Source organism: Carcharhinus amblyrhynchos, chromosome 13 (assembly GCF_965287045.1).
Source record: "Carcharhinus amblyrhynchos chromosome 13, sCarAmb.v2.hapA, whole genome shotgun sequence".
Taxonomy (NCBI): Eukaryota; Metazoa; Chordata; class Chondrichthyes; order Carcharhiniformes; family Carcharhinidae; genus Carcharhinus; species Carcharhinus amblyrhynchos.
Window position 1 is genome coordinate 65,322,884 of NC_137336.1, and position 11,218 is coordinate 65,334,101.

Consider the following 11,218-nt stretch of genomic DNA (forward strand, 5'->3'; position numbering starts at 1 on the left):
AGTTGGAGATTTGGGCAGAGGGATGGCAGATGGAACGTAATTCGGACAAACATGAGATAATACATTTTGGAAGGTCTAATACAGATACAAAATATACAGTAAATGGCAGAACCCTTAAGAGTATTTATAGGCAAAGGTATCTGGGTGTACAGGTACACAGGTTACTGAAAGTGGCAATGCAGGTGAAAAAGGTAGTCAAGAAGGCAGACGCCATGTTTGCCTTCATCGGCCGGGATACTGAGTTTAAAAATTGGCAAATCATGTTGCAGCTTTATAGAATCTTAGTTAGACTGCACTTGGAATATAATGTTCAATTCTGGTCACCACACTGCCAGAAGGATGCAGAGGCTTTGGAGAGGACACAGAAAAGATGGTATGGAGGGCATTAGCTACAAGGCGAGGTTAGAGAAACTTGGTTTATTCTCATTGGAGTGATAGAGGTTGAGGGAGACGTGATAAAAGTTTACAAGATTACAAGAGGCATGGACAGAGTGGATAGTCAGAAGCTTTTTCCCAGGGTGGAAGAGTCAATTACTAGGAGGCATAGGTTTAAGGTGCAAGGGGCAAGGTTTGAAAGGGATGTACAAGGCAGACTTTTTTTTTTACACACGCCTGGAGCTCGTTGCCAATGGAGGTAATGGAAGCAGATAGGGCAGTGACTTTTAAGGGGTGTCTTGAGAAGTACCTGAATGAGATGGGAATTGAGGGATATGGCCCCTAGAAGGGTAGGGGGCTTTAGTTAAGTCAGGCAGCATGGTCGGTGCAGGCTTGGAGGGCTGAAGGGCCTGTTCCTGTGCTGTAGTTTTCTTTGTTTTTTCTTCAAAGTAATTTCCCCCTTCTTACTTCTCAGTTCTACCCACAAAGACTCAGTGGCTGAATCCTCGGATATATCCCCTCTCAGTACCGCCGTAATGTTTTCCCTAATCAAAAGTGCAACTCCCACTCCTCTCTTAGCTCCTGTTCTATCTTTCCTCCAGTATCTGTACTCTGGAACATTAAGCTGCCAGTCCTGTCCTTCCCTTAGCCATGTTTCAGTAATTGCTATAATATCCCAGTCCCACATATCCATCCATGCCCCGAGTTCATCTGCCTTGTTCATCAGGCCTCTTGCATTGAAATAAATCATTTATTTGATTTATTTCCTCATGATGACCAAAAAAAAAATTTGAAGGGTTCAAGAGGAAAAAGCTAAACTCCATGGTATTTAAATATACAAAGAAAAAAAATTTGTCCACACAGATATGTGCTTCTGAATACAATTGTTTAATTACTGTCAACAGGAGTAATTTGATATGGATGGTAAAAAGGTTAACATTCAGAATAAATCAACCTCCCATAAATATTTTTCACAACAACAAACAGATTGAGTTACCTAAAACAATTCATTTGAATAAAGCTGATCAGATGAACAAGGACAATTTATAGCATGTAGAAATAAGAATTATGTGCAAGGTTTTATTGAAATCTGATGAGTAATGCTAAATGCCAAGTCCCAAGCTGGGAATTACAACAAAACTCAGATATACAAATCACAATCCTACACATTCTAGATATAGAGGGCCGCCCTGTCACTAGGACCATGGTGGATAAGTACCAAGACTATTTGCAGTAGTAGTTACTGCATTGCCTGGTGAATGAAAAAGCAACACAGAGTGACTTCAGACTTGTCACTGAGGCAATTTGGAAGGAGTTAAAGCATTCTGATTCAAGTTCAATATTTCCTAAAGTACGCTGATACCAACATGCTAAACAATCAAATGAGATGAGAGACTTAGATTTGCAATTTTCCAAATTTTCTCTTAAGGTTGGAAACAGAATTATGATGAATAAGAAATATCAGCTTCAATGTATTTTAGACCGAGTTCATCATGCAGGTAGTTATTGAACAATGATACATAATATTATAAGCAACATTACAAATCAGATCAGAATACAAGCAATAACTTGTTCTTTTCTTTCTGCAGTTACACTCTCTCAAAACTGACAATCTCAGGGCAAAATCTGTGTGTGATTTCAGGTTTTGCCAGAATTTGGATTGGGCATTCTGGACCCATCCACATTGGTGGGGTCAAGACTCGCTCGGGATATGGGAATAGACCGACGCACAAATGACAAAGCAGATAATGCATCTGGCATCATGCACTGCTACAGACAGTCAATTCTGAGAGAGTCTAACTATTTCTTCTTGGATGGTTTTGTACAAAATAAAATGTGTCAGTATACTCTGCCAAAGTACTATACTCTTTAACATAACAGCTTTGCTTAAAAATTAAATTTCATTATGCCATCAAAAAATCAAATAATAATAAACAGAAGAAAATGTATAAATGCTAGCAGAAATCAGAGACTATAATAAAGGCATGGAAATCCACTACTTTATGCATGGACAAATTGCACTTATAAATAAAGCACTATCGCATCACTAATGCATGCATCAACACACTCAAACCAGAGCACTTAAAACTACACCCTGCTTTTGAGGCAAAGTGCAATGAGACATTTATTAACAACTAAAGTGGGATTGTACATTCCCATGTACACAGGCGCCTGGATAGTATTTGTACACTTCATATGAAGGTAAATAACGTTCTCAAATTATAATGGGTAATAAATTATTCAATCAACCATAAAATAACCTGTGCAAACTTTGTGCCAAGATTAAGAAATTAAATACTGTGCAGGTTTTCCAACTACTTAGTAATCCTATGATGAGAGAACATGAGACATGTAACATTTATAAACTGTACGTGCCCCAGATTCTTTGAAGCACTGATAAACGGTGTACATGACAAATGCAGTAACCAGCTGGAGTTGCATACAACCACGGCTTCTCTACATAGCAACATTTCAAACATTTTAACTAATTCAAAACTCAAAATTTTAAAACGTATATTTTAGCCAAGATCATGGAAAGAAGTTGTAGTAAATTATTACAAGTTAAAACATTGATGTTGAATTGCCAAAAAAAGGAATTACAAACAGCTAATCAATACAGCCCCTGACCATTAACTTTCATAGGGATTCCACAGACACGCAATGTTGATTGCATTCATCTTTTATATCCAAATCATTTGAACTGTGGGAAATGACAGTTCAAATGACTTGGATATAAAGTATTTGTGTCCAAATACAAATTTAGAATTGTATTTTGCTCGTCCAAATAAAAAGCTTGGAATTGTACTTCAATGAGATATTGGTGAATATAGATTACACTGGTGGCTGTTGCGACAGGATGAACTGAGGGGTAATTCGAAGCATTGTACAAAATCTGGAATGGTTCAAATGAAATCCATCCTGTGATGTAAACAGAACAAATGCGAAAAATTCTCAGGAGCAAGGCAGCACCTGTGGATAGAGAAACATTTCATGTTTCAGGTCTGTGACTGTTTCAGCATCATCAATCTGAAACACCAACCATTTTTGTCTCCACAGATGCTGTCTGTCCAATTCAATATTTCCAGCATTTTCTGTTTGTATTTCAGATTTCCAGTCCTACAGCATTTTTGATCTTCAGTCCTGTAATCTTGTAAGAAGTGACAACACTATACAAGAGAAACGGCAAAAACAAACATAAGAAATAGGAGCAGGAGTAGGCCATCTATCCCTTCGAGCCTGCCTTGCCATTCAATAAGATCATGGCTGATCTGAAGTGATCAGTTCCACTTTCCCTCCACAGCCCTTAATTCCCCTGTCTATCAGAAACCTATCTACCCGTGACTTAAATATATTTAGCAAGGTAGCCTCCACCACTTCAACGGGCAGAGAATTCCAGAGATTCACCACCCTTTGAGTGAAGAAGTTCCTCCTCAACTCCGATCTAAACTGCCTCCCCCACCTTATCTTAAGGCTGTGCCCTCTAGTCTGGCTATCCTTTGTAATCAGGAAGAATCTCTCTACCTCTACCCTATCTATCCCCTTCATCATCTTATGTCTCTATTAGATCCCCCCCTCGGCCTTCTAAACTCCAACGAGTACAGACCCAGTCTATTCGGTCTCTCTTCAGAGGCTAACCCCCTCATCTCCGGTATCAGCCTAGTGAACCTTCTCTGCACTCCCTCCAAGGCCAGTATATCCTTCCGCAAGCACGGTGACCAAAACTGCACACTAATGGCCAACACGATGGATTTTTAAAAATCTCCATGTCCCTTTCACCATTTTTCTTCTCAATTCACTTAAAAACCTTGACTACTTCTGAGTACAATTTCATTGATAAGAACATAAGAAATAGGAGCAGGCCATCTAGCCCTTCGAGCCTGCCCCGCCATTCAATAAGATCATGGCTGATCTGTTGTGGCTCAGTTCCACATTCCCGCCCTCTCCCCATAACCCTTAATCCCCTCTCTTATCAAAAACCCATCAACCCGTGTCTTAAAAATATTTAGCAAGGTAGCCTCCACCACTTCAACGGGCAGAGAATTCCAGAGATTCACCACCCTTTGAGTGAAGAAGTTCCTCCTCAACTCCGTTCTAAACCACCCCCCCTTTATCTTGAGGCTGTGTCCCCTAGTCCTATTATCCTTTCTGAGCGGGAAGAGTCTCTCCACCTCTATCCTATCCATCCCATTCATCATCTGATACGTCTCAATGAGATCTCCCCTCATTCTTCTAAACTCTGACGAGTACAAGCCTAGTTTATTCAGCCTCTCCTCATAGCTCAACCCCCTCAACTCCGGCATCAGCCTAGTAAACCTCCTCTGCACTCCCTCCAAGGCCAAAATATCCTTGCGTAAGTACGGCGCCCAAAACTGCACACAGTACTCCAGCTGCGGCCTCACCAATGCCCTATACAGCCATAGCAAGACCTCCCTTTTATATTCAATCCCCCTCGCTATGAAGGCCAGCATCCCATTCGCCTTCCTGATCACCTGCTGCACCTGCAAGCTGGGTTTTTGCGACTCATGCACAAGGACCCCGAGGTCCCTCTGCACCGTCGCCTGCTGCAGTTTTTCGCCACGTAAGTGATAATCCTTCCTACCATTATTCCTACCAAAGTGGACCACCTCGCACTTGCCAACATTAAATTCCATTTGCCATTTCTTGGCCCATTCGCCCAGCCTATCTAGATCCTTCTGTAGACTCTCCACACCCTCCGCACAATTTGCCTTTCCTCCAATCTTGGTGTCATCAGCAAATTTTGACACCCTACACTCGGTTCCCTCCTCCAGATCATCTATACAAATGGTAAATAGCTGAGGCCCCAGCACTGACCCCAGAGGCACTCCACTAGTCACAATCCGCCAATCCGAATAGCATCCATTGACCCCCACTCTCTGCCTCCTATTTGACAACCAATCCTCTATCCACGCTAACACCGTACCCCCAACCTTCTGCAATAACCTCCTGTGAGGTACCTTGTCAAACGCCTTCTGAAAATCCAGAAAGACCACATCCACCGGCTCTCCTCTATCCACCGCCCTAGACACATCCTCATAGAACTCCACTAAATTTGTCAGACACGACTTCCCTTTAACGAAACCGTGCTGCGTCTGCTCTATCAAGCAATTCCTCTCAAGATGCCTCGCTATTTCCTCCTTGATGACGGATTCTAACATTTTACCTACAACAGACGTTAAACTAACCGGCCTATAATTCCCTGCCTTTTGCCTGGCACCCTTCTTAAACAACGGCGTAACGTTAGCCGCTTTCCAATCTTCCGGCACTTCCCCGGAATCCAGCGACGTCTGGAAAATAACCACCAAGGCATCCACTATCACCTCCGCCATTTCTTTCAGAATCCTCGGATGCATTCCATCCGGTCCTGGCGACTTATCCACAATCAGTCCCTCCAGTCTGTTGAGCACCACCTCTCTAGTAACAGTAATGTCATTAAGACCCTCCAGTCCTACCACCTTTCCATCTCTAACACCCGGCAAATTATTCACGTCCTCCTCCGTGAAGACAGAAACAAAAAAGTTATTCAGGACCTCAGCCATATCCCCATCCCCTACCACTAAGTCCCCCTTCTCATCCTCTAAGGGACCAACGTTCACCCTAGCCAGCCTCTTCCTTTTTATATATTTATAAAAACTCTTGCTATCCTTTTTCATATTAAGCGCTAGCCCAGCTTCATAGTTTATCCTACCCTTCTTTATCAACTTCTTTGTCAATCTTTGTTGACATTTAAACCTCTCCCAATCCTCTTCTCGCCCACTACTCTTAGCTACTCTAAACGCCTCCGCTTTTAATTTAACACTTTCCTTCACCTCCTTCGTTATCCACGGCTTATTACCTCTCCTCCTACTGTCCTTTTTGACCATCGGAATAAATTTCTGCTGAGCACCAAGAAAGATCTCCTTAAAGATCCTCCACTGCTCCTCAGCAGACCTACCTTCCAACGCGCTCCCCCAGTCCACATTCGCCAATTCCTCTCTCATCCTACCGTACTCCCCTCTGTTCAAACAAAGGACGTGTGTCTGGGAACCCACTTTCTCCTCCTCCATCTGCACCAGAAACTCCACCATACAATGATCACTCTCCCCAAGAGGATCCTTCACCGCAAGGTCCCTGATTCTACCCGCCTCATTACATAACACCAGATGCAAGATAGCTCGATCCCTCGTCGGCTCCAACACACACTGTTCAAGGAAACTATCCCGGCAGCATTCCAAGAACTCCTCCTCGAGCCCACCGTGTCCAACATGGGTCGACCAATCTATATGTAGATTGAAATCCCCCATAACTACAGCCGTCCCACTTCTGCACGCCGCACTTATTTGCGCGTTAACAGCCCACCCCACCTCCAGATCATTATTCGGGGGCCTATAGATGACACCCACCAGCGTCTTCCTCCCTTTGCTGTTCCTAATCTCTACCCACAACAATTCCACTTTCTGCTCCTTGGCTCCAATATCATCCCTTGCTACCACCCTGATGCTATCCTTAATCAGCAGAGCTACACCCCCCCCTTTTCCCTCCTGCCTATCCTTCCTAAACACTTGATATCCCTGGACATTCAGCTCCCAGTCCCTGTCACCTTGCAGCCACGTCTCTGTAATGGCCACCAGATCATATCCATTTGTTCTGATCTGCACCACCAGCTCATCCACTTTATTCCGAATGCTTCGTGCATTCAGGTAAAGTGCCTTCCTCCCAGCCTTCACCTGGACCCTATTTGCCGTAACGCCACCAACCATACTCACGCCCCCTACTCCCTCTATTATTGGGACATCCTCGGCCTCTTCCCTTACCTGTACCCTCTCCTCAACTTTAGCCCCCGTAACGTCACCTACCCTGTCAGACACTTGCTGGCAACTTGCCCAAGTCATAGTTCGTAAGTTCATAAGATATAAGAGCAAAATTAGGCCATTCAGTCCATCATGCTCTGTCATTCAATCACGTCTGATACGCTCCTCATCCCTATTTTTCTGTCTTCACCCCATAACCCTTGAACCCACTACTAATTAAAGTCTTGGCTGGATGCTCAACGCATTGCAGCCCAGTCCTATCCTGATGCCCTCCTGGAAACTGATGAAGAATGGAAACTGACGGTCACCAATTCTCTCCTGCACAAACAAGGTTGTGATGTAAAACACAAGTCTAAGGAAACTTAAAGCTGCTATACTGTATTGATTAACCTACATTAGCTTACAGTCTCTCAATAGTTAAAATATACAACTCATGTCCTCATCATGTTCAAATCCCTCCATGATTCACCTTTCCTATCACTGCAACTTTTTACAATAATCCACTGGAAATCCTGCATTCCTCCAATTGGTTTCTGGTACATCCTAAAACCGATTCACCAGATTTTCAGCTGCTTCAGTTATCGAGCATTCTCTCCCAAAACTCTCTCCGTAGCCATCTCCCTCCCTTTGACGCTGAACTCTTTGGACAAGCTTTTAGTCACCTACTTTGTTCATTCCTCCTTTGGCTCAGTGTTGATTCTTTTGACTGATTTTGTTTTTAAAATTACCTTTGAATCTGGAAAAGCTACTATGATTGCCATATAAAGGCAAGTTCCTGTTCAATTCAGCTAAACAGTTCAAAAACTGAATCTTGGACTTTCCTAACTTGCATAGCCAAATTTACTTAGGCATTCAGGAATGTTAAGTTACTCTTAACTCATCACCTCACACTGCTCCTATTTCCAGCCTGTGAGTCAATCACTATTATTTAATCCTTGCAAGAAATATTTCAAATTTTTTACTCCTCATATCACATTTCACGTATGAATCTAGAATCACACAATAAAATGTTACAGCACAGAGGAAAGCCGTTTAAGCTATGTCCACACACTCAGGTAACCGCACTCCCCCACTCTTTTTCCATAACCTTTAAATTTTGTCTCGTCAGGTGCTAAATCAAATTTTCCTTTGAAAGCTGTAATTGAGTTTCCCTCTATCACATGTAGAAATTGTGCACTCCAAACCACTCACTGCTTAAAAATCTTTTTCACGTCATTACCTCTTTTTTGAATCACTTTAAATTGCTGTCCTCTGATCCCCACCCCTTCCAGCAATGGGAACTGTTTCTCCCCATCTACATTATCCAGTCAAGTGATGGGCAATGGAGGCCCTCCTTCATCTCAGTAGGCCGCAAGATTGAAATCAGACTTGTTCATGAATCATGACCCCATGAAATAAGACAAAACACATTGAGCACATACCAAATATTTAATTAGAGTTAAAGAAAATGTTTAGCCATTTATATATTAATAGAACTATCAACTTCAAATGGTAAAAACAAAAGCAATGGTTACACTTTGGATGCAGAGGGTGTGCACTGCTCTCACAGTCAATGTTGTGCTCACTTGACTGGCCCTTGCTCTCTGTGCATATCACTTCAGTCATACTGGTAGGAAAAAGGCTGTGACTGACATCAGCAGAAAGTGCAACCCTACACATGAGCAGCGGTCAACAAAATGTCTCGTGGGCGGCACTCCAAACCCAGATGGGCTGCATGTGGCCACCCCCAGACCGCAGGTTGCCTACCACTGGTCGAGACCCCTCATGATTTTGGGCACGTGTCAAATCTCTCTACCTTCTTTTCTCCAAGGAAAAAAATCAGTTTCTCCAACCTATCACATAGCTGGAGTCCCCCATCTCTAGAATCATTCTCACAAATCATTTCTGCAGCTTCGCTAAACCTAAAGTGTGATGCCCAGAATTTCACACCATATTCTAATTCTAAAAGACACACCATAAAAATAAATCACAAGAGCTTCTATGACAATAACAAAACTGTGCTTCTTGGGGTGGGGATGGATGAGAAGGAAATCAAAAAAACAGCCCAACACACACTTTCTTTTTCACCACAAGTGCAAGGATCAGAGTCATACATGCATGGGAGAGAGCCTTGAAGCAAGATATTTCAACCAAGGAAATTACATAATCCTTTCAAAAGTTAAATTAAAAATAACAAATGACCGTCACTGTCTCTTACATTACTTCAAGTGTACCAAAACATCATAATGAAGTGGTGAGCAAGTATGGATAGGTGCACACAAAGTGCGCACCAGCAACAGAAATGGGTAGGTGAGGGGCGTTAATATTAAATCCATCGCTACGCACCCGCAGACTGTATGCATACACATATAAGGACACACAAACATTATACTGACATACATATACTCTGGCTTAACCCTGCCCTAACTAGTTACATTCTCACACACACATACCTCTCTCATACACTGCATCACGCATGCAACCAGGAATTTAACCAGGCCATGTACGTGTGTGTGTGTGTGTGTGCGTGCGTGTTTGTGCGCGTGTGCGTACATGGAAGCATGACTACATGAAGAAATGAAAATGCTGGAAGTGGTTGATTGGATGGTTGATCACCAGCACACGCGCGCACCCACACACAACCGTGTGCACGCGCGCACCCACACACAACCGTGTGCACGCGCGCACCCACACACAACCGTGTGCACGCGCGCACCCACACACAACCGTGTGCACGCGCGCACCCACACACAACCGTGTGCACGCGCGCACCCACACACAACCGTGTGCACGCGCGCACCCACACACAACCGTGTGCACGCGCGCACCCACACACAACCGTGTGCACGCGCGCACCCACACACAACCAGCATACACACACAAAACCAGCATACACACAAAATGCACACAACATGCAATCGCAGCACAGGCACAATATATATACACACACAATGCACACTGACACACACATATAAATATACGCAACATGAAATGAAATTGCCCACAGTGCACCCAGTTATGCTTGCACACTCACTCACCGACATAATGAAGGTTGAGGGCCAGGTATTTGTACTGGAAGAGCAGGTTGTTATTATTCCGGGCCTGGATCTGTTGGAAGAAGGAGCTCACGTCCCACCGGTACAGCATCTCCAGGACCATGATGCTGGGCACCCGCAGGGCCACGTTCAGCACCGCCTCCAGCTTCTCCCTCACTCCGCTCATGATCACCCTCAGGCTGGCCATCAAGGTGAGGGGCCGGGCGCACAGGATATTAAATGAAAGGAAAGGTGCGCGGCGGTCGGTCAGGCGGGCGGGCTCCGGTTTTTTTTTCTCGTTTCTGCCGATTATTGTTCTGTTACCTCAGGATCGGAGCAGGCCGGTTGTTTACAGAAACAGCATTATCCGCAGACCTTCCCCACCAGCCGCCCTTCCCTTCGGTCTGCCGAGGAGGAAGCGTCTCTGTCCTTTTCGTTGTTCCTGAGGTGAAAGGAAATAACGCACAAGAAAAAACGGAACCATCAAACCGCCGCCATTATTCCAGCTCCGAGACCGACGCAGTGCGCAGGCGCATTAGGGGTGCGGGCGGGGTGCCGAGGCGAGCGCGAGCGCGGGCGCGGGTGGGGCGGGGGCGGGGAAGAGCGCGCGGTCCCGAGCACGGGGAAGGGGGAATGGCGCGTGGTCCCGAGCGCGAGCACGGTAGAAGGGGGAATAGCGCGCAGTCCCGAGCGCGGACACGGGGCGGGGAATGGAGCGCGGCCCCGGGTGCGCGCGCCCATACCGCAAAGGGGCGCGCGCACTTTGCGCAACCCTGGCGGGGGGGGGGAGGATAGGGAGCGCCCGCGGGGCCATTCTGGTCGGCTTTATCCACCCGTTGGGTGTTTGGCCTCTTTTAAGGTCAAACCAAACAAACAAATTCAAGTTAACTCAGGACAAAGTCAAAAGGGGTAGCTCCCCAAAAGGAGGGGGAACAGCCCAATTTGTTTTCGGTTGAACCAAGTAGACGAACTCCAATTATGTTAGGACAAAGTGAAAGAGGCAGCTCCCCAAAAGGAAGG

General features: G+C 44.9%; 1 protein-coding gene across 1 annotated transcript in view; it reads right to left on the bottom strand.

Annotated features, from left to right (window-relative positions):
* Window positions 1–10,711, bottom strand: part of rnf145a (ring finger protein 145a) — a 98,604-nt gene extending 87,893 nt beyond the window's left edge. The window contains exon 1 of the mRNA XM_080201778.1: window positions 10,202–10,711. Coding sequence (XP_080057904.1) covers window positions 10,202–10,406 — 205 coding nt within the window. The 5' untranslated portion in view covers window positions 10,407–10,711. The remainder of the gene's footprint in view (window positions 1–10,201) is intronic.
* Window positions 10,712–11,218: the final 507 nt, after the last annotated feature.